The sequence below is a fragment of the Ciconia boyciana genome, chromosome 8, assembly GCF_034638445.1.
Source record: "Ciconia boyciana chromosome 8, ASM3463844v1, whole genome shotgun sequence".
In the NCBI taxonomy this organism is placed as follows: Eukaryota; Metazoa; Chordata; class Aves; order Ciconiiformes; family Ciconiidae; genus Ciconia; species Ciconia boyciana.
This window is the reverse complement of record NC_132941.1, coordinates 40,306,208-40,331,136: the sequence shown is the minus strand read 5'-3', so window position 1 is coordinate 40,331,136 and position 24,929 is coordinate 40,306,208. Positions and strand designations below refer to the sequence as shown.

At 42.4% G+C, this 24,929-nt stretch overlaps 1 protein-coding gene across 5 annotated transcripts in view; it reads right to left on the bottom strand.

Annotated features, from left to right (window-relative positions):
* DLG5 (discs large MAGUK scaffold protein 5) overlaps positions 1-21,750 on the bottom strand; it is a 113,818-nt gene extending 92,068 nt beyond the window's left edge. For 4 of the 5 annotated variants that reach the window (XM_072870547.1, XM_072870548.1, XM_072870544.1 and 1 more), the window contains exon 1: positions 20,491-21,750. In XM_072870547.1, the coding sequence (XP_072726648.1) occupies positions 20,491-20,791 (301 nt within the window). In that variant the 5' untranslated portion in view covers positions 20,792-21,750. The remainder of the gene's footprint in view (positions 1-20,490) is intronic. The other variant, XM_072870545.1, reaches the window with a different exon arrangement.
* Between the last annotated feature and the right edge of the window lie 3,179 nt (positions 21,751-24,929).

The window sequence follows — 24,929 nt, the reverse complement described above, 5'->3', positions numbered from 1 at the left end:
ATGCATATATATCAAACAAACTATTTAGCTGAGTCCCTGTGATTTAAAAATACAAGTTAATGCTATGGGGGCAGGGGAGGGGAAGCTAAAGAAATTATAGTTATGTACACTGAACAACCAAGTACTACTGGTACTCTATTAGTCAAGCTGCAGAATACATTTGTATTAAAGTGGCAAGAAGATACAAAATCAGCACTAACAATCCTAGAAGCAATGTCTGAATAAATGCAACATGAATACATCTTGCATGCAAATCAGTTTAGATACAGTTTCAAAATACTTCATATGCTTCGTGGCACGGCAATATTCTTATAAAGCAACATCTCCATAACAACCCAAATTACTGGTTTTCCAAATCCTTGGAATCATAAGACAGTGTGCATTTATCAACATTTTTCTGTTTAAAATTTTATTCTCAATACCAGGACATTTATCCACACAGGTCTGGAGAAGACCTAAAATTAGTTTTAACTATAAATGAGTAGAATTCTTTCTCCAATAGTTGCTGAAGAGAAGCAGTTAAAAGAAAACAAAAAACAAAAAACAAACAAAAAAGACCACCAAACCAAATAAACCTCCTAGTAAGCTTTTACAAGAAACATCACTGGTATAAGCTAAACCATAAGCAGAAAACCTGCAAGAACACAGATTGAAAAGTCTAAGTCTGCTAACCCACCCAGGAAATACTGTCATACTTCAGGCGCTACAAGCTGTGCATATAGCACAGAGCAGACACCTTCACAGCCAAAACCAAACAAAACACACCGTCGATATCCCCTGGACTTTGTGCTACTAGTGGAAACATAATCCAAACGGCACGCTTTACTGAAGCGCAAGTCAAGAGGAGGCTGGCCGGCAGGTTCCCCGGCCCTTAGGCAGCGCAACCAGCCCGGGGCACAACAAAGGGCTGTTGTTCCAAGCCAGCACCAGGGCGGCAGCTGAACCAGTTGGCCCAGTACCCTACGTTGGTCCGTGGGACAAAGGCTGGCTGTGGCCTGAGCAGACAATTAGGATGTCTTGGTGTAGAATTACAAAGTTCTAAGAGGTCACTCACAGATGAATTTTAGTACTGCAGTACAACCCCCTTATGAAGCAGTATTATTGGCTTCTTTGCAAAACTAGCTTTCAGATTCCTCCCCAAATCTAGGGAAATAACTACAACACTGTTTTTTTCCTGTATAAAGCTTACTGCCAAATTAAAGTGCAGTTCCTGACATGAGCTAAGTAGCTTTAACATACAGATAACATAATTTTAGTTTGTAAAGGAAAGCTACCATGGTTCTTTCTCTTAAAGATCCAGGTAACCACGTTAACTGAGACACTGATGAGGAAGGGGGTGAGCAGCTGCAGAGTAATTAGCAAAGACAAAAATCACACCCTATTGCTAAAGACACTCAAGCTGCAGCAATAAAGTACGACATACCCTTCAGAAAGTATAATCAGCACAAAGTAAAGTTTCTCAGTTTTGTACATATGCTATAAACAACAATTCAAGACATACCTCCTTACAAAGAAACCCAATTGTGCTTTCTTCTCTGTTAAAGACACTGCCAGCGTCAACACCATCTATCCCACCACATGGCACTGCCCTTCTCATCAGCTCACATCCCATGGCCCTGTCCCAGAAGGACTATTTCATCTCCCAGTAATGCTGCTCCCCAAGATGCAACTTCCCCTTTTAACCACCCGTTCCAAATGTGCGTGCAAAACTATTAAAGACAGACCTGAAGCAAGCAAAAATAGGGCCAAGATGTCAAGATACCTTTTAATCTTTAGTCTTTTAATCAAATAAATAGAAAAAAGTTCTTAGATGATCCCGTAGTAAAAAATCAGATCAGATTTCTTACTTCTTCACTAACTCTTAGCATGGCTCCAGTAAGGCGAAAGATCACTCGCTAATCAGAGATTAGCTCAAGTCAGCTACTCTGAACAGTCAGATAATCAAGCCACAGAGTCATGGCAGGCCTTCACACAATCCTGTACGAGGGGTCCACAGCGACCACCTCTGGCCAGCTATAAAACACCCTGAACATCAGAGTTTCTTGGCTTTGTTTTCCTTCTGTGGCAAAATGCAGACCTTGTGTAGATTGCTACCAAATGACAAAATGCATGAGAACTTGGCCTTGTGAAAGGCATTTTAAAGAAACAAACAGGAAAACAAAGTTGTTAACACTTACAATCAGTACACAAACCTGCATATTTTCATATTCTCAAAATCTACATTCTGTCTTGGGTAAAAAGCTGCTTCATTTTCCCAATTTCTAATGGAACTTTAAAAATTATTATCCCATTATTCAGGTGCTTAATACAAAGTTTCAAATAAAAATACAGAAACCCTGAGGTTTGAAAATCTTTTTGTACTTTTCCTTCAGTTCAGCATCTTCTTTCACATGTAAGATCATTCCCCTGTACGATCCTCAACAGGAAGCACCAGGCTAGGGCATTTAACTTCCAAATGCTGACAAACAAACTGGAATGCAACTGATACTATGAGAAAGCAAATTTTGTTTGCAAGTATATCAGGAACTCAGGCACTGGTTTAACAACATTAGGGTCATACTTAGTCATCTTAACTCATGCAAGGAGCAATATCGTTATAAAACCCAAGAGAGGAAGTGTTCTCTTCCTTAAGAGGAGCATATGCTTATGCACCTTGTTAAACTGAACTGAACCTTTTAAGTGATGCTGCTTAAGGAAGGTCTTTAGGACTGACTTCCCTTTTTTTTTTTTTTTTAAGACATACGAGGTTATCTTATTGAAACTCACTTCACCTGAAGAAAATCTCTTGGGCCCAAAACACTGTTTTTACAGAGTTTAAAAAATCACAAACCACCAAACAGTTCTATTACACTGTAGCATTTGAGATTAAATTAACCCAAGTGGAAGTAAATGTGTAATTTCCTTCTTTTGCTCCTCTTACCCAAATCATTAGAACAGACAGAATTTCTCTATTGGTCTTCACAAGACTCCATCCTGAGAGTTCCCAGAATACGGTAAATGTTAACTCCTGCACATTTAATTAAATACTTCCAAATCACAGCTTTTAGCAACAGGTCCATTTCAGCCAAGGACACCATCAGAACATCAGAGTTAAATGCAACAACCTTACTATCACAGTTGTGGTTCAAGAACTGAACTACTTATTTCTGAAAAACGTGGCATTTTCCAGAAAAAAAAGTGATTAATTACACTACGGAAAATATTATACACCAACTCAAAGGGATTTAGTATATTCATATCAGTATCAGAGCTATGTTCAACAGCAGTAAATCTCAAAATGCAGAAAAGCACTATTTTTCATAGCATTCAATAATCTTTGAAATGTTACTGTGATCACAGAAAAGTAATTTCTACTTGCTTTTTCCTACGAATTAGAAAGACAAAGAGCAATAAGCAAGATGACAGAAGCCAAGAGTAAGATGAAGAGAAAAATAAACCAGATGGCATGGGAATATCTTTATATACACTTAAATTATTCCCAAATTATGAAAAAAGATCAAAATATTTTAATTTGCCCTATAATCAGTGTTCTTTTAGAAAAGAGTTTTCTGATATTTTCATGTAAAGTGGATTGTGAATTCTAATTAAGATACAGCTGTAAGCCAGGATCCTCTGTCATACAATTACTCTTAAATCCAATCTCTAGCTGAGCAGGGTACAGATGGAGTTAGACAGATGTAATTACAAAGTCCATCAGCAGTAAGCCACTGGGAGAGGTTGCAGGCTTTCCTGTATTTCTTCTTTGTACTGGGTGGTAGGCTATTTTTGTCAAAATATACCAGGAAGACACAGCTACTGTGATACAGTCACAGCATTTTAATATTAGCTTTAGTTTGCATCATGTATTTTAAGGCTCTAATTTTGAAAATAATGACAATTGCACTCCTGTTTCTGTGGGCTGCACTGTCTAACAGAGCACTAGAGTAGGTATTGCATTCCCAGCTTCGTTTCTGTCCTTCGGGATGAACTCCTCCCTTCTCTACTTCAAACCTCTCCAACTATAAAACTGCATATTACCACCGTTCTGAACCTGTAAAGTGAGATTAATTGTTGAAAAAACATCATTTTGAACATCAGCTCTAAGAAAATTAAGATGTAACTTGGCAAGTCATTTATGTTTTCGCAATGCATGATCTGCTCTGCCATAGTGTTCACATTCACATATTAGTTTCGTCTGAATGACAGAAACGCTCTCCAAAAGTCTTCAATTCATTACTGTCATTATAATCCATGCATTCATGGAAATTAGCAATTTTTGCCCATCTTGATGAAAGAGACAAAAATACCCTGTTCCACCTAAGAATCAACTTTCCACATGAAAGTGAACTGGCATCTTTACACTCAGACTCAAATTTTGCAATCCCATGTCTAAACACGGTATAGCAACTATAACTCGACTATACTTCTATAATTTCCCGTTTTCTTACAGCATCAGCATTGAAGAGGAATATCCAATAGCAAGGCATATGACATCTAGTTTGACATTTTCCACTAACTGCAAACCCATGAACATGCTTTCTGCTTAGTGTCTGAAAACAGTATTAAGATTGCACATTTTAAATGTTAATACGCTTCCACTTCAGATCTGCAAGTACCATTTCAGCACAGCAAAAAATACTCATATAATGCAGTCAACTCACATTCCATCATTGCATGTCAACCATTTGCATATCTGAAAGTAGCAGCAAAGATTATCAGTAAATTTGCGCTAACCATTTTACCACGGTTATCCCACCCAAGATGGGAATCAACTACATCTCCCATGCACTGCAAAGGGCTTTTTGTATGAGTTTTACCCAGTAGTTGAAAAAGTAATCACAAAATAGGCTTATGTAATGGAAGTCAAATCTGGTGAAAAGTTCAGAGGCAAATTCTTAACTTTAGGGTCATGTACTGACAAATGTAAGAAGCCACTAGAGTTAAGGGTATTCATACACATTTTCAATTATGGATCACCGCATATCTGGCTATGCCCATGCCCTGGACTTCAGCTCAACAAACATCCTGACCTTTAATTTTTGTGTTCAAATTAGTATGCCAAAACCAGATGTATTTTACTAGAGTGGCAACAACTACAAGAGAACTGGTAAAAAAAGCTTTTTAAAATATTTTTTATAGGTGGCAGGGAATTCTTCATGCCAACTCTAACTAGTAGTGAGGATAATCTCAGCTAACTTAATTGACTTTGTATCAAAGCAAACAGGGAATGCTCACAATTGCCATTGCAGAGAAAGTTCAATAAGTTTGCTCTCGCTTCTCTCAGCCACCCACTCCACCTCCTGGCCCTAAATCTCTGCGAAGCTCATGATCACTCCATCCATGCTACAAAGCTCAGAGATCCCAAGGCCAGGCTGGCTGGCGCACTCTCCTCTGACCCAGAGCTCCTGGACCACCTGAGTTGCAAGGCAGGATGAAAACAGTGTTAAATCCTACCCCCTAACCCAAGCCTATGAAAGGTCACCTAGCTCTGCAAAGAAGCTCAGGGCTTAAGTAAGCACATATAATTGCCCGTGATCTATTTTTTTCCCATTACAGAACTCCACCTGATTTTCATCACAAAGGGAGTCCTTGTGATGAGTTGCCTCATACTTTATTAAGAATACATTATTCACAACCTGCTCTGAATACACATCGTTTTCCCTCTTCTCCATGGCACAAGTCCTGCAGAGGTGGTCATTCCACTAACAGCATTCTCACACTTGCCTCCGCAATGTGTATTCCCAATTTTTGCACTAGGAAACTAAGGCAGAGTAATTAACATCAGTAATGCTGGATGTTCAGCTTGGACATCCACAAAATGGCTGAAACTAAATTATACAGAAGGTGGTTGGCAAAGAAAGCTTCTCTCTAAAAAGCCATTTTATAGGAGGATTATTTGAAGCTGAAATTGTTTTTTATACTAGCATGAAATGAGCATTCTTAGCTTAAGCATTAGCAGGTTCACTCTTAATGAAGCTCTTCATGAACATAGAGCTGTCTAGAAGACTCAGAGTAACAGTTTTTCCCTGTGATGCCACTTCCAGCCAAAAATGCAGATATGCACTATATCTGATACAGACAACAGAATGAAACTTTCAAGGACTCAGAGTTACTTTATTTAAACTCTGTGATCTGAGAAAGGTTATAGGGAAAAATTTACATATATATATAATATGTATTTTATTATGCTAATAAATCCTTTAAAAAAACCACTAAACACTTGAAGTTTTAAAAAAATCATTTCAGTAAGACCTGTGATATAAATAAGCATTTTAACAAACCCGAATTTTATGTTCAGAAGGCTGCAGATGTACTTATTTATAATGCACTTAATTACAAAAAAAACCAACAAAAGCAAACAAAAAACAACAACAAAACCCACAACTGTTGGAGCAGAAAGACTAACTTCCCTAAATCACTTTTGTCCAGCATAACAGAATTCAAGAACAAGTTTGTTTCTTCAAGAACTTTCAAAAGTCCTTTCTGGAAAAGCCTAGCCACTGGTGTACCTTGCAATCCAACAGCCAAAGACACAGATGCTTTGTTACAAATTCCCAACATCCCACACCTATTTATTACCTTTATTTACAAATGCTCAGAACAACTTTGCTATCCAGAATAACTTCAGAACATAAACATTGGACATTTGCATTTTATGTAATTTCTTCAAATCAGAATTTATTTAATTTTGAAAAGAGTGTAACTGATCTTTATTCTTTTTGAGTCCCACTGAAAAAGTCATTAACATTAGGATACCTCTTAAGGGAATGCAGAGTTATTTGTCCTACTAGCACTTTCTTACATGTTTATGTTCTACAAAGCAAAAGTGGGGATCACAGAAATGGCTCCTGGGTTCTTTAGTTTACAATGTTATACGATATCTTACCATAATTATAAGTTCTATTTAGATCACACTGCTGAGATGGGCACAGAGAACAACACAAAAAAATACATTTAGGTTAAAATTCTGTAGTATTAAACAAGATTAAAGAAATCACTTAAAACAGTATATTCCATTTCATCACCTTTAAAATGTGCAAGTTTGTGTGTGTGTGCATTAGTGCATATACATAACAGGTCCCCTAACACCACCATCACGAAAGGATACCGAGTACTCAGTCAGGAAAGCCGAGAAGCCTATCTTCACAATACACCCCATGCAAACTGAAAAACACATGAGGACAGCAGAAAATAGAGAACAGAGATTAACCAGCCAAATGAGGCTCTCCTCTATAAGCTAACAAAGTTCTGTTGAAATCATTAAGAAAATTAAGCACACTCTTAGTGAATTTCTGAAACAGATCTAGAAAAGTTTTTAATACTAAGAATTCCACATAAAATGCGGATACTATCCAACATCTGATATTAGTTGGAATTAAATCAGAGGCCAAGGTCTCATGATCTAATCTACAAGGTCAGAAATCCTAAAGCCCCAGTGATCCAAAGTCACCTCCTCTCACTGTCATAAAGACCAGGGAAGCTCTAGCCATGGCAAATTTACTATCTTTCACAGGCTATTATTTCACCACAATGTGCTATAAAATGGGTTTAGTGATTACTGTGGGTTCATGTCTTACACAATAATGATAATGTATGCAACCATAATTCAGCTTTAATTTGGGTGTTTTTTTTTCCTTTATTCTCTTAAATACATTGTAGGAATAAGCTAAATCATTTTGATAAGAGAGAAGAGGTCTTTAAAAGTCTCATCTACTTTGAATATAAAAATTTCTCCCCCTCAAAGTGTTTTTCAGTACTAAAGCAGCATATGTTAAAAATTACCATGCATAAACATACACATATAAATGCATTTGATGAGATGAATTCACAGAAAATTTTATGTGGATTCCCTACATCAGCTACTACAACCCTCAGATATGTTCTGGCTCATGCGTCCATGAGAAAGCTGAAAAGATTCAGAGGAAAACCAATAAACTCGACACTGTATTGTTGCAATGCAGAGATGCAGAAGAATTAAAAAAGACTTGACTTTCCAGAGATGCTGCGCAACACACAGTGTAGCACCCTGAAATTCCTTACACGGGAGCACACTGCATAGCACAGTATGTGCAGTAAACTGCTCATCACCATAGCCAGGTAATAGCCATGCTGCAATCCTTATAGTTTCACCAGTCTGCCTTTACCTTCCGGTTATCACTGGAAAGGAGGAAATCAGAGGCACCAAAACCATACTAACAACCTGGCTTTTTGCAGCACTTAATGAATTTGCTATAGTTGGCTCTAAAATTAAATTGAGATTTGATGTTCTAGACAATATAATGGGATACTCCCTGGCAAATGAAATTTTACACAAGTCAGGTGTGCACAGGATATCACTGAACATAAACTCAGCCAGAGACAGAAAAACAGCTTAATATTTACACAGTGTTTTCTTCCAGCCCAGCACACATCACACATAGGTTTCAGACAAACAATGTTGTATAGAACAGGACTGTTACCAGCCTTGCCAGATGAAGATCTCCTTCATGTGTTTACTGATTTTCATATTAATACCAATACTCTTGATATCCTACCCAGTCCTAAAAACCCGAGGCAGAAAGTATCTCTGACCTCAGTATCCGAAACTGCTTCTCAGCATTATCAAGGAACGTTCTCCTGCTCAGTCAAAACACTGCTCTGCCATTTGCAGCAATGCAGCTCACAAAATACTCCTGACTACTGCAAAGATGCCAGAAAAACAAGAAAGATTCATGAACCAGGGTAACAGATTAATATATTTGAATTATGAGCTAGTGTAGTGTACCTTAAAGTGCTGGCCTACACATTTTTAAGGCCAGCAATTTAGAAAAACAACTCACTAAATATCTCAAAGTTCATGTCTGCAGTCTATACCTAAGTCAGCCTCATGTTACTCAATGGGTTTTGGGTTTTTTTTAACCCATTAAGGCAGACTAATCAGCCCCTTAACCTAAAGAAGTAGTCAATGCATCTTACAGAAAGTGTCCTTTCCTAATATGCCCTAATGGCAACTAGAAGCCTTGGAAACTTACATTTCTCCAGCAAAAAAAGCAAAGGCTGCCTGTGCACCGGCAGAGCATCAAAGGAAAGCTGTTGCAGCATATCTAAATAAAGAGGAAACAAACAGGCAGTCTGAGCATCCCAAGGACCACTGCCACAGAAAGCAGGAAAGAGGCTGAACAAGAAAGTTATATTTTTAATACTCCTTTCTGTTAAAAGGGAAAAAAAAAATACCAACACTTTAAGGTGAAAACAATATAACTGAAAGTGAATTCCCTCTTGAGAATACCTCTTTTGTGATTTTGAGGGGGTTTAGTATTGTTTTTTGTGATTCTATTATTTCTAAAATTCAAGTTATACCTACATAGCTCAGAATCACAGAATCATAGAATCGTAGAGGTTGGAAAAGACCTTTAAGATCATCGAGTCCAACCATAAACCTAACACTACCAAGACCACCACTATACCATGTCCACAAGCACCTCATCCAAACGTCTTTTGAATACCTCCAGGGATGGCGACTCAACCACTTCCCTGGGCAGCCTGTGCCAATGCTTGATAACCCTTTCAGTGAAGTAAAATTTCCTAATATCCAGTCTAAACCTCCCCTGGTGCAACTTGAGGCCATTTCCTCTTGTCCTATCACTTGTTACCTGGGAGAAGAGACTGACCCCCACCTCTCTACAACCTCCTTTCAGGTAGTTGTAGAGAGTGATAAGGTCTCCCCTCAGCCTCCACTTCTCCAGCCTAAACAACCGCAGTTCCCTCAGCCCCTCCTCATCAGACTTCTGCTCTAGACCCTTCACCAGCTTCGTTGCCCTTCTTTGGACATGCTCCAGCACCTCAATGTCTCTCTTGTAGTGAAGGGCCCAAAACCGAACACAGTATTCGAGGTGCAGCCTCACCAGTGCCGAGTACAGGGGCACGATCACTTCCCTAGTCCTGCTGGCCACACTATTTTTGATACAAGCCAGGATGCCATTGGCTTTCTTGGCCACCTGGGCACACTGCTGGCTCATATTCAGGCGGCTGTCAACCAACACTCCCAGGTCCTTCTCTGCTGGCCAGCTTTCCAGCCACTCTGCCCAAGCCTGTAGCGTTGCATGGGGTTGTTGTGGCCCAAGTGCAGGACCTTGCACTTAGCCTTGTTGAACCTCATACAACTGGCCCCCGCCCATCGATCCAGCCTGTCCAGGTCCCTCTGCAGAGCCTTCCTACCCTCAAGCAGATCAACGCTCCCGCACAACTTGGTGTCATCTGCAAACTTACTGAGGGTGCACTCGATTCCTTTGTCCAGATCATTGATAAAGATGTTAAACAGAACTGGCCCCAAAACTGAGCCCTGGGGAACACCACTTGTGACCGGCTGCCAACTGGAGTTAACTCCATTCACCACCACTCTTTGGGCTTGGCCATCCAGCCAGTTCTTAACCCAGCAAAGAGTACACCCGTCCAAGCCATGAGCAGCCAGTTTCTCCAGGAGAATGCTGTGCGAAACCGTGTCAAAGGCTTTACTGAAGTCTAGATAGACAACATCCACAGCCTTTCCCTCATCCACTAGGCAAGTCACCTTGTCATAGAAGGAGATCAGGTTTGTCAAGCAGGACCTGCCTTTCCTAAACCCATGCTGGCTGGGCTTGATCCCTTGATTATCCTCTACATGCCAGGTGATGGCACTCAGGATGATCTGCTCCATCAGCTTCCCTGGTACCGAGGTCAGGCTGACAGGCCTGTAGTTCCCCAGATCCTCCTTCCGGCCCTTCTTGAAGATGGGTGTCACATTTGCTAACCTCCAGTCAACTGGGACCTCCCCAGTTAGCCAGGACTGCTGGTAAATGATGGAAAGGGGCTTGGTGAGCACATCTGCCAGTTTCTTCAGCACTCTCGGGTAGATCTCATCAGGCCCCATAGACCTGTGAATGTCAAGTGGTGTAGCAGGTCACTAACCATTTCCCCCTGGATTATGGGGGCTCCATTTTGGTCCCCATCCCTATCTCCCAACTCGGGGGGCTGGGTACCCAGAGAACTATTGGCCCTGCTATTAAAGACCTCATTAAAGCTCATTCCAAGTCTAGCCCAACTCAAGAACTACATGATGGAGCAGCTGACGACAACAAGCCAGTTGATCAATTACAAGGGAAAGTCTACTGTTGTTTAAGGCTTGTTGGGGTTTTTTTTGTTGTTTTTTTTTTGTTTAAGACTTAAGCTTTTTATATTATTTTTAACCACACCTACTTAAGCCAAATGGCCTTTAACAAACTGAAAGAGCAAATCTGTTAAAAATACAACACACCCCATCTTCAATTAAAGATTAAGCAAGCTCTCAAATAACATCACTCTTTCTCATAAAAGCATTCAGAAGGGAAAAAACAGATTGGACATTCATGATTATTTTAAAGACTAAGAACTGAAGTTAATACCTGAATATTTTCATTGTGTTGATGCATATAGCCTCAGAGCAAACCTTTAGATAATCTGATTTCACCACCATTAAACACACACTCACTTGCACACCACCTGAAAAACAGAACATCATCATGATCTAAATGCAAAGTAGACCTTCTTAAAAATCACTGCAAATGTTCACAAGATCACATATTAATTGTTTAAGAGAACTTCAAAACTGCATAACAAGAAGCTTTCCTGAAAGAAAGAAGTCACTAAAACCACATCTGTCAATCTCCTGTCAACTTCTAGTCGAAGTGCTCCCAACAACTCAATCAACCCCTTTCTGCAAGAAGATCATAAGCGAGGAAGACGACCTGAAATTATTTAAGTGCTCCAAAAGAGCAAGATCACATGGTTACCCCAGTCTCAAAACTATCTCTTCCTAGAGTTATTTTTCCACAAAAGCATGCAACAGGAGAAAGCAAGCCACAAGAAAAACAAATACAAACAAGAAACAGAAACAATAAAGGAGATAAATATAATTTTATGCTTATTAAAATAACACATGAACACCTATGTAGCAATTTAGCAGCTGTATTTGGTAATTTTGATATGGCTATTTACCACACCAGCTTTATTTCCCCAATCCAAAAGTTCTGATGTTTTTAAAGAAAACCATACATACACACACCTGCCACCCTGTCTGTCTCAGGAAGAAAGAATATACTTGAAAAGCAAGGATTGTGGTGCACCAACATCAACAGGACTTAGCTCACCTGAACCAAGTGGGCCCAGAATTCCAACTACATTTTACATCAATCCTCAGGGAAAAGACATCAACCTATACTACAGCTACGTTTTCCTACACAAACTTCATTTTGAGCACTACTGAGAAGCAAACAGCCATCAGCCTCACGTACTGAGGCCCAAGCATACAAGCGGTACTTTACTGAAGACATTGTCTAATCCAAAGAGCTTAGTATGCAAGGCCTGGATCCTGCCAACACTTGCACATGCCTAACCTGATGCATATAAACAGGGATTACTCATATGCTGGAAGGTAAGTACATGAATAATAAGCATGTTCATGAATCAGCAATTATGTTCAGGTAGAATAAAAAGCCAAGGTGAAAGGAGAGGGGGCACAAGAGGCAAGAAAGTTGTAACAACGTATATTAATAAGAGTGAATGCTCCCTACTGGATTTTTAGAAAAGCTAACTTAGAAGTAAGTTTAAAGAATGCTGGTTTTGAGGGTTTGGGAGTGGGGAAGGGGAGAATTTCTTGGTTTATCATCTGAATACACAATAAATTGTCAATTATGTAAAAAGTCTGCCAAAAAACAACCCTTAGACTGCCCCTCTTTACCCAATGCCCCCAGCTCTCCAGCTGAAACACTTACTGGTTTTACATTCTTGCTTGCTTGCTTTCTGCAGCTGCAGGCCAGTTGCATGCCTGGAAAGCTTCTGAATCAGGGCAATATGGCCTATTTAAAATTCAATTCCTTTAGCAGCCAACTCACAAAAAATTAAGATTTTTCTGAAATGCAAACAGCAGCTCTCCAGAACAAACTAATTAATGCTGTGAACAAGCAAACTGCTGAGCAACTCAACCCAGGAACTGTGAAATTGGAAGCTTTAGAAGATGTGAGGAAGGAGGAGATGGGGGCTATATATATAAAATGGCCTCCTCTTAACTTCCTCTGATACCAGTTTGAGTAAGAAGGGCCTTCCAGTTCTAATAACTTATTTTGTATTGTCCAGTAATCATACTTTGTCAAGAAAAATATCCATAAGTGTTCACCCTAAGTGGCCAAGTGCTTCCATCGGCTTCTTCAAGATCCATCAATTCCAGGTACCCCATCTGCTATGACCAGCTTCTCAAGCCTGCAAAGGGTGCCCTGTAGAGATCAGACTCCTCTGGCACAACAGCTTACAATAGGAGTTCCTAAATGTAACCTTACTTCTTAGCTACAACAGCAAGGGATGCTGGTATTACCACCTGTCACCATCAACACACCTGCCAGTGCACCCTACACCTCAACCTATGGCAAGCATACAAATATACCAATTACACAGCAAATATTGTACGCAAGGTATTTTGAACTGGTTCCTAAGCTATAGTACTATGGGCCTCCTTCAACATTTTAGTAATTCTATCTTGCATTGACAAGAATTAATACACCAGAGTAACACTGAGAACTCCAAAATACGGCCCTTTTGGAAGAGCCGGGCTCCAACATTCAAGATGCACTAACAATGCTCGTCTCTTCAGGGGACAGCACCCTTCTTTTACACTCTCATTAGAAAAGTATTGGTTAGCCTCAAGCCGGAGCTCAGTTGGTGCAACATTTCCAGCTCCTACATCATAATGATTCAGTTCTAAATTATCACCGTTCACAAAAAAGCAGCCAATGACTTGCATCTTGAAGGTCACAAATAATGCTTCAGCATTGACTACTCAATATAATTTGGAAAGTCACAGAAGCCTAGATGCCTCAACTTCATTACTACAGTTCTTTTTATACAATGTTATATGCACTAACAAGTTTTTCCATCTTGATCAATACTATGAACACTTTACATAAGGAAATGTTTTTGCTTTATTATATGTACAACATTTTAAAGTTGCTTACATTTTAAAAAAAAACCCACACCAGGAACTAATTGCCTTACATTGTAACACTCAAAACATGCTGGGGACTGAACAGCTCTGAAAGATGAAACCCCTGTCCTTGAGATTTTACATCATAAGAAATTTAGAAAAAAATCGAAAAGTAGAATGAATTTATCAAAACTTACGGGTACCTTTCTAATGACCAGGGTTTTGAATAAGGAATTGTAATGCTATAAAATAATAACTGAAATAACAATTAGGACTAAAGGGAGAAAGATAAAGAGAGTTAACAGGAGCAAGGGAAGCTAAGAAGCAAATTGAAAGAAACAAAGGGGAAAAAAAACAGTGGTAAAACCAAGCAGCAAAGGAAAAAAAAAAAAGAATACTTAGCTCAAATTGCAGGCTGCTAACAGAACTGGAAAGCCCAAAGTCACTACCCATGTGGTGGCTGTGGTCTTCACTATCTAGACCAGAGGTCCAAAAAACTCATAGCAACCAACACTGGTTAAAGCTACAAGACAACAATGAGAGTGAGAATAGTAGTTAAATCAAGCTAAAGATCTGAAACCTCCAACAGAGGCAATCTTTAGCTTTAACAAATAGATAAGGAGCAAGTTACAGAAAGTTGTTGGCTTTTCTTACTGATCATGTCTGAAAGTGAAATTTATGCTTCTATGTCAAGATATTCATAGAAGTAACAAGCTAAAAGAACCCTTCAAAAAATGTATCAGTCTCTCCTCTTCTCTGTAATTTTGTAAGACACCAAGTCCTGCGTGTGTCCAAAGCAACTTGATAGCTGTATGCACTGATACCACAAAAATTATTATTATTCATTTCACACTGATGAAAACGATGTCCCCATGTGTTTACTGTGGCCAGCTTTCTTTCCATCCCCTCCCTGAGCACAGCAAAAATGTAATTGAGAACTACCCCCCTTGGGATTTGTGAACTACTAAAACATGCATTTCCTTCTTTGGGATTGAGAGCCTGCTTCCATTCACTTACTATTAGACATTTCATTGGGAATACACCTCTGGACACTTGCTGGAAACTTCCTGCATTTTTTTAGCCTGGCAATTCCAAGAGATACCACAAATCTGAGATCATCAGAAGACACAGGTACTGCAAAACTAGCAATGGGTATTTTATCAAGTTTAATTACTGCTCAGCACTGCTGAAGACCTGTACTTTTCCTAATGTGACTTCTTAAACGCTGCCTGCTTTTTCATCTGCACAATTCAAGAAATCCTACAACAAGCCTTGTGAAGCTACTCTGGGAACTAATAACAGGTCTGGAAAAACCCAGACATGCTGCTCTACTTCTCCCACTCTTCAATTTTCAGCGACAGAAGGGAGTGTAAATTGTACTTAATTGCAAAATTGTCAGTTCAGTCCTTGAGTCAGTAAATTATGCTTTTACAATTTCTCCTCATTCTCCCCTCTCTCCTTTCCCAGGGAATGCACACTTCCAGCATTATTTCTCATCTCCAAGCACTTCTATTGTCTTCTTCCCCTACCTCACCCCACAGCCTCCCGAGCCCCCCTTTCTTCTCACTTCCTCCTACAGGACACCACACCATGCCTCCACATCTCACACCCTTCCTCCATACAGTCTCTCGGCTCCTCACTAGCTCAAGTTCTCACTCCTGCTCATGAGCTCCACTCACCAGTCACCAGTCAATGTTTTGTGGGGACTGGTCAACACTTTGGGGGAGACAGGGAAGAGGGAGCACAAGGCGGAGGCCCCAGCACCGGCCCCGAGCAGTCACACTCCCAGCTCCTCAGGGACAACCCTGAGAATTAATGCGTTTCTTGTGGGTCTCCTGGGTGCTGCCAGCAAGAGAAGTGGGTCCCAGCTCTCCATCTCCTAAATTCATACATACAGAGCTTGCCTTTTGTGTTTGTTGTTAAATATGCTGAAAGACTTTGCAATATTTGAAGGTAAACTTTGTGACTTCAAATCCGATTGTCTGAAACAACTCTTTTTTTTATGAAGCAGAGGGAGGAAGTTGATATAATCCCTCTAAAAAGCTATAAAAGTTTGAATTCTAACTTTTTCCTACTCCTGTAAATGACTACATTTACTTTTTGGACAGGAAATTAACATCTGATCTCTGACCAAACACAGTTAGAAAAATAAGTCTTATTAAATAATAGAAGGAAAACTTTCAAAGTCAATCTACAACCATCTTCCTTCTTTCCTTCTTGACTCCTTAAAGACTTTTTTAAAAAATGAAATCAATTTGGATTTTTACATTTTTAAGTTTTAAAACTTAAATTCCGATCCTGAAACTGTTAAATAAAACACCTCTGAAGCCTAACACACTCTGTGTTTGAAATCCAAAATGGTGCTAAATCCTTATAGTAAAAAAAGGCATTATGTTATGCTTAAGCTTACAGACGCACGCTCACTGATTGCAGCTGTATGGGTACAGAAAAGCAGGAGACTAACTGCTAATATAAAAGGAAACTGTGAACCTAAGCGTTTAACAGTTGTGAAACCAGCAGCGAAGCTCCTTAAGTTCAACAGCCTACTCAGCTTGAGCATAAAGCGCTAGGAGCACCTTTGTAGCCCCACATGTTCATCTCAAAACCAAATTCCAAGCTTGACAACCAAACCCACCTTTTTCCCCACTTTTTTAATACCACAAAAATGTCAGTACAAAGCTCTACATTATCTGAAGCAGTCTAAAGACTACATAGTTTCATTAGATTTCTGTTCTAGCCCTTTAATTACATTTAAAATGCATCTTTAACAGTACCTGTCACAATGAAGTATCTTCCACTGTATTCTTGTCTTGGACACATTTTATGTCACAAAATTCACATTATATCAACTATAAGAATGAAATAGTATCTGCTTAGCAAGCTATCTAAGGGAGAACTGAATGCTCAGAAGCCATTTATTTCCACATTAGAAGGGTTACGTTATTCTATCAGGATACAGGATTTCTCACATGCATGATGGAGGCAATTTGCCAAATCAAGTATTTAATAATAATCCATCAGTTCACCCCAAAATAAATAAATAAAAGCACTTGGCACACTACTTAAAGAATTAGTCCCTGTGCAAAGTATTGGGAGATTTTAAATCAGCCAAACAGTCACTTTCACATGGACAGAGCCAATTTCTCACAGAAACATTTACACAAAAGCGTAATGTAGTAATCGAAGGTCTTACTCAAGGAAGAACTGAAGTCTCTGAACATGACTAAGTGAAACAGAGCAAATCGCACTTTGTTTAGCTTCTGCTTTGACAGAAGGTAGTTTCCTGTAAGATTTTGCACTCTGTTTACTAACACTGTTAGGCACACTACTCTCAAATTAGAAACAAAATAAGCTTAAAAAAATATATATACATTTTATTGGAGAAACTGTCATCCACAAACCACTATACCATTTTAGGTTTAAAATGAGCAGTTAGAAACTGCTATAGAAGACAAATACATTTAAATGGGGACGGAACTGAGGGAAACTCTACAAAGAAAAGCAAGCTCCTTGTAACGTAAAGACAGTTATCCATAGTGGAAGTCTTTTGGCAGTTACTAGGACGCCAGTTCTTTCCCTTTAGCAGTCAGACCAGCTGTTTACTTCCCTCCATGTTGTGTGGATAAATACTTATAAAAGTGTCAGCTCTACATTGTCCAGCCAGCCACAAGAACTGTTGATATAAATAACAGCCTGAGTTTCATTCCGAGTTTACATATCACCTTTTGAAGTCCAACAGGAGGTGATATTTAAAATGAGAAGGAAAAAAACAACAGTAAAACACAAAGTAATGGTACACGTCGCACACATTAAAATGGAAGGAGAATCACTCGTGCTAGTGTAGTGAGCAGACTGTATGCTGAATTCTGCAACTTTGAACAAAATTATGTTGCTGATTACCCTCCCATTTCCCTCACAACAGCAGCACACTGGAAAAAGAAATTAGCAATCACTACTACAAGACATTACTGGTTATAGATAATTTTCATCTCCAACAAGCATTCAGGGGATGTACTTTATATTAGCCTCCTTTTCCAAACAATACTAAAATTAAGTGTACCACTGTAAACTGTCATTTTTTCATATACTAATGGTAATTTTAAAAGTTAATTCAGCTGGATGGGTTCAATTAAAGTGATGTTTAAGATACATATTTTTTGCCTTTAAGAATAGAGGCATTTTGCATAATATATGCTGAGGACTCTTTCACTTCAGTATTTTAAAAACAGAATCAAACAGTCCTCCTTGCTACCACGTTTACAGTTTCCTACTACACCCAAAGAACAAAAAGCAACTTGACTCATCAGCCTTCAACATCCCCCGTGAAAAGGAGTAAAACTCCTAAAAGGCACAAGAAGAGTAGATGGGTGGTCAGACTTCCTACAGGGAGATATTAGAGTAAAACCCAATTACATCTGAATACAGGTTCAAACAAGAACCTTTCTACTGCAGTTACACTCAAACACTAACTCTTTGCATTACACATCCAGGACAAACTCTCACACAGACCAGGATTTTTCGGAGGCGTTCAGTGGGCACACAAGCAGCCTCATGACTAGTTACCATGAGACCTCCTCAGGCAAGTAAAGTTGGAATACATACAACAGTGTTTGAAGGCTCAGGTCCTTTACCTTCCCATGTGCATGATGGTTTATTCTTAAGCTCACTGTTATTAATCTCCTGTGTACTACTTTGTAAACACATTTATCACAAGGGAAACAAAACCATGACTCTCAAAGTTAGCTCTTTATTACTACTGATAAATGAAAGCACTAAAATTTTAAAACCCACCACATCAAGGGAACATCCTTTCCCACACAGATGTTAATTTAACTCAGATTAGCCTCATGAATGCCATTCAGTCAAGGAGGATATAGTTCATTTTACTAATCACACTATTTTTCCCTTGAGAGCTCAGCGTTGCGAGACATTTTGCAATTCCAACTTGTATTTTAAAAATAAAGAGCATTACTATATCCAATGCCTACTTCATTTTTTCCTGCCATTCACATTTTACACCTTTGTTTTTAAGGCTGGGGAATGTTAGTAGCCCAGTACCATTAATGCATCTTCTCAACAAGACAAGACCAAGCATTAATCTAATCATACAAAAACATCATGGGTCCCATTCTGAAAGGCAGCGAGTGCCCTCATCTCCTATTGATGTCAGACCACATAATGTTAGAAGTGTTGAGTTCTATTGTTCGGTCCATTTTTCCCCATCCTGTGAGGTCCTGCCATACAGTCATTAGAAAAGGCCATACACGATAATGTTTTGTTTTATATCAGTGTATAAGACTCTCACGCATTTTTTTGTATTTACCAAACTCCTAGCATCAACAGGATAATTCAAATAAGGGCAGAGTACACAGTGCAACTGCACATGCAAGCACTATTTTCCAGAGGGAAGCAGCTCTTAAAAGGTTTTATTTTCTTAAAGAAATGGTATCGTTTATAAGAGCCAGAAAGCTCTCCCAATGCAGTTCCTTACGCAAACAGGTAGTCACCCTGCGATTCCCAAATTTGGAAACAAAACCAAAAAGAGACCTCACATTTCTGAATCAGTCAACTTGGACACACGCTGGAAGAGAATACTTACACATCACTTGGACAACTGCACATTCTTTATCTGTAATCTATAATACAGAATTACCATTTACTTCAATTGAAGTATTTCTCATCTAGAAACACAGCTGCACTCGCAAGGCCTTGTGCATTATCACCCAATCTTTTTTATTATTATTAAAGCGTGGTATTGTCCACATATAAGTAGACTGTGGCTTGTTTTGGAGGGAGAAGAACAGGGGAAGACCTGTGGGTCAAAGCCCAACTTAGTTGAGAAGGAGGTTTACACTCAAATTCTTCTCGTCTGGATTTGCTGTTAAATCAATTGTTTGCCTGTTCTAACCACCAAGAAGAGTTACAGTAATATAGCCTCAAACAAACATATGTTTGTCCGGAGAAAAATAGTTACAATATTTATTCAAACGCACATCTGCTGGAGTCCTGCCAGCCAGCCTGTTCCAGCAGACTGGCTGCAGGGGGGAGTTCCACAGTTTTGCCCAGCCAAGAAGCGACTGTTTTAACAGCACCGGCGGTCCCAGAGGAGCTCAAGGGAGGAAAACCCCTTCGGGTCCGGTCTTCCCCAGCCCCCAAGTGGCACCCGGCTTCGGGGGGGGAGCAGCAGCAAGAACCAGGCTGGGGTGGCCTCTCCTCTAAGGGCACCGTACAGCATCCGCGGCACCTCCCGGGGACCAGCACCAGCGCGCCCGCCAGAAGAGAAAGGAAAAGGGGTCGGGAGCACAAAACAAGAACCGAGAGCCCAAGGGCAAACACGGGCGAGTTCCCCCCGCCGCGGAAAAGGAGGACCCGCGCCCGCCCCGCTCCCTTCCCACCTTCAGGAGGGGGCCCCGAGGGGCCCGCGCTGCCCAGCCGCTGCCCTGCCCCAGCGGGCGTGGGCGGGGGCAGCCGCTGCCCTCCTCCTCCTCCTCCTCCTCCGCCCCCGCACCTTCCCCGGGCCCCGCGCCCCCGGCCCCGCTCACCGGCGGTCTCGGCCGCCGCCGGCGCCCCCGCCACGCCGTTCAGGTAGAGGATGGAGAGCAGGTGGGGCTGCGTCTTCTCCAGGGCCACTCGCAGGTCCTGGAAGTGGTCCCGCTCCTTGGCCAGCAGCAGGGCGATAAGCAGCTCGGCCTTCCCGCCGCCCGCCGCCTCCAGGTCGCGCAGGTCGCGGGGGCCGAGGGCGCCGGCGGCCTCCAGCAGCTCCACCACCTTGTCCACCTCGGTCATGGCCTGCGCCAGGCTCTGGCGGCACTGGGCGAGCAGCTCCTTGTGCTTCGGCTCCATGGCCGCGGCAGGCCGCCGCCGGCCAAACTTCGCCCGCCGGGGCCGCGCACCGCCGCCGCCCCCCGGCCCCGCCGCTCCGCCACCGCCGCCCCCGGGGAGGCGCGGGCCGAGGGGGGGCGCCGCCGGCCGCCCTCCTCCGGCAGCCGGCGCCCCCGCGGCGGCCCCCGGCGCAACTTCGTCCCGGGGAAGAGGCGCGGAGCTCGGGCAGGACCTGGGTCGAGGGCGGCTTCGCCTCTTCCTCCTCCTCCGGGCCGGGAGCCGCCGCGCTCCCCCTCAGGCAGACGGGGGGCGAGCCGCTGTCAGGGGCTGCTGCTCCTCTTCCTCCTCCAGCTGGCGCCCCTCTCGCCTCCTTTCCGCCCCCCCGGGCGGCGAAACAACTTCTTCTCCTCCTCCTCCTCCTCCTCCTCTCCCTGCCCCCGGGAGGGGGACAGCCGAGAGCAGGAGCTGCGGGAAGGGCCGCCGCCGCCGCCTCCCGGGCACCCCCCACCCCCCCGCGGGGCAGCCCAGACAACTTCTCTCCTCTGCTCGCTACAGGCCACACGGCCGCGGGGAGAAAGGGGTGGGGGGAGACGGCTTCAGCTCCAAGCACCTCCTTTCATTCGCGGGCGCACGCAGCCATATTGGTTGCACAAGGCTGCCGCCTGCGCCGAGACGGAGCTGCGGCAGCGCATTGCCTGCCCGCCCGCTCCTCTCCTCGCCTCCCGCCGACGCGCCGCGGCGGCAGCCTCTCCCCCGGCCCGGCCCTGACCGCCGCCCGCCTCCCGGCCGTCAGTCAGGGGCTCCCCGCCGGCCCCCGTGGGGCGCGGAGGCGGGGCGCCGGCACCCGGGCGGGGCGGGCCGGTGGGGAAGGGCCCGCGCCCCCCTCCCCCCCGCCGCGGTGCGGGGCGGCCTGCGGGCCGTTCCGCCGCTCCTCCCTCTGGGGAAGAAGCGGCTTCGCCGGGGCAGGAGGGGGTGGCCGGCCCCGGGTGTCTCGGCGGTGAGACAAAGGCTCCGCTGCGGCGGCGCGGCGCTGCTCCCCGGCGGCGGGGACGGGGGCTGCCGGCCTCCCCCGCCCCGGCGGCCCGGAGCCGGGCGGGCCGGGCCGGGCCGAGCCGAGCGGGCGGCCGCGGGGCGTGCCGCTGCCCTCTGCTGGAGCCTGGGGGCCCCGCGGGAGCGGCCGCCTGTTGGCCGCGCTGGCCGTACGGCCGGGGGCTGCGCCGGACGCAGCTTCAGCCGTCGGGGTTTCTTTCGCCCTGAGCCGGAGAAAGCAAAACATCAAAATAATAGCGGACCGTTCGGGGCTTTGTCCGTTAGCATTTACAAAATGAAAGTTTTCAGACAAAAGATCTAAGCGTTAGTAATACCTGTTGGCCCGTCTTCCCCCCAAATGTAGTTTCACCAGTGTTTCGTGAACAACCAGAGGCCAGATAATTTACCAGTAGACTACGGATGTGTCTGTGCTCAGCAGCAGCAGGATGTAATTGTTTAGCAAAGAAAAAGGAGAATAACAACGTTTCTGTCTGAAGGTAAACAGTCTGACAATATCACTTGCACCGAATGGTACCTTAATTTGCAAACAGCTAGGGGAACGGACTGCAGAATGACCAAGCAATTATAATCTTCAATTCACATTTTATATGCAAGACTCTCGTCTGGCCGTGTAGGTACGGTTCTGATATCCTGCAAAAATAGTGGTGGCTGTAATGACACAGAAAGAGCGTTACCGGTATTTGTATTAACCCCGTTACATCTAGTAGCAATTGAAATTATCGGAAAGCCTCCTGTCCAAACACTTCTATGCTTTATTTAGTGTCCAGAGAGCTGGACTCAGTGAGGTACAAGGGGAAGCAATTGTTCCCTAAAATTTTCTGTTAACACACCCATTTGAAGAATTCAGGTGCTGAACTGAGTTTCAAGTCACATTATGTGGTTCAACAGATGATGTCTCTCACATGTGAAAACAGCCTTGGGTTACGTGCATGATCATGGTATGCATTCTACTGCTATTAGTGGAGGCAGATACAGAATAAAGGCACTTAGGGATTTTTCTCAACCTTAAAAGTAATTATTTAAAACAATACTTGGAAGTATGGCATGATTTTGAAAAAAGTTTTTTTCACGTTTGGTCCATTGTTACTTATGCTCTTGTAGATTCATTTCTTATAATTTTGCATCTGTGGTTCTCTTAGCAACTTTACCAGACAAAATACACGGAGTTCGGCTTTGTTGGCTAATGACTAATGTGGTAAATTCCTGCAAACTGTGTTCTTTCTAGACTATTTAAATTTATCAGAAAATCTGCCTATTCCTCTCCAAGTTGGGCAGAGTTTAGCCAGTAAAGTGATCGTACCTTCCATAAATGCTACTTAATGCCGGTATGCATGAATTGTTGTCTTTAACTCAGCAAAACAAAGTTGAAACAGAACAGAGTGAAAAACTGCCCGTAAGAAGTGAAACCTGCCTCATGTCACCTAGTGCACAGCCGAAGCAGACGCCGCTCTCAGCTGGCGCCGAGGCAGTCCCCTTCTGTGCCTGCGCCGGAACGCAGGGCAAGTCATCGTGCAGTTGAAAGCTTTCGTAAGGCAAATGCACAAGAGGACTGAACAAAGATTGCACAAATTATTCAAGTATTTCCTAGTTTTTAAGACTTTCTAGTCTCAGCAGTCCTTTAACAATATTGTTTTATTGTGTGGGTGCTTATACAGTTTACTGTTAGGAAAAGGAAACAAACCACCAAATTTCATTAAGGGGCATTATGGTAAGAGCCCTGTTTTAAATCTATGCAGCAGTCCTGCTCTACCTGCAATAATAAAGAACGATCTTGGTTTTCGTCCTCTGCCTGACTCGGCACTCTGGTCCACGCTCTTCACCAGAGGTTGCAGTAACACAGGAATGGCATCGTTTGGGCAGGGCATAACTCGGGTATCTTGAGTCCCATTCCAAAGTCTAGAGGGAGGTGTGCCCTGGCCAGTGTTTGCTCTGGACTCGATTTACTCCTGCCTTTCCCAAATGCATGTCTTAGTCCTTTGCCTTCTCTTCCAAATAAAACATCAGTCTTCTCATCCTGCAATGCCTGCCTTGCCTTTTGCTTGCAGATCCACATCTCCTATTGCCATTGCTCAGATAGTGCCAGGTAGCAGGTAATCCCTGTTGTATCAGGTTTCTTTCCTTCTGTCAATGCAGTTTCCATCTTTTTGTCATATCTGAGTCTCTTACACTCCATTTTTCTTGCAAATGGCAAGTCTTCTTTGCTCTCAGATAAATTTCTCATTGCATGGATAAATGTCTCTCTTTCATGGGTTCTGCCAGCAGGCAATTGCCTGTATAAGAGAGGGACCTTGCTGTTACTTCAGTTGCTTGACTCAGTGTAGACCTTCCCCAGCAGGGAAGTGCAGGAAAAGTCTTCATAAGACTTAGGCATATATGTCATCTTTGAAGACTCAAATTATGAAACGTATGCAAATTTATTACGCCAAAATTTATGAAGTGACCAAAATTCAGATTGTCACAGTACCCCAGAATCTACAACCTTACTGCCAAATAAGACACAAACCCAATTTTCAATTAATTCCTTCCTCCCCCCAAAAGAAAAAAAAAATAGGCAAAACCCTTTGGTTCCCCTGCCACGCTTTCAGAAAAAGAATATATCTGTGGAATAAATTTTCAGAACTAAAATCTAAGTTAATCAAAGACATATCCCTGAAATGAATTAAATTCTATATGACTTGCACAGGCTATGCAAGAATCAACCAGGTGTTTACCAAAGTACTAAAAGGAAGGCAGTTTTTTTGTTTGTTTGTTTAAACCAAATAAAAGGAAGGATTAAAAAAAAAAGTAAAATTAAATATGGAGCTCTGACACCGGATGTCATGGGTGCTTGTGTAAAATTGGATTCAAACCACAGCTTGACAAATTAACAGAAAAAGAAGATCAGATTTTTCTAAGCTATGGAAAAGCTTTCCAAATCTTTTTTTTTTTACATTTGGAAACTAGGCTACTGGGGATGTATGCCTTGGGCATTAGAAAAAAACATTGACTTTCTGAGAGAGCATATTAGGCTGGCCATACCTATGCCTATGAAGCCTAAGAAGCATTTGAGGGACAAGATTGGGACATGGAGGCAGAAACTGGGGTTTATTTTTATTCAATTTTGTATCTT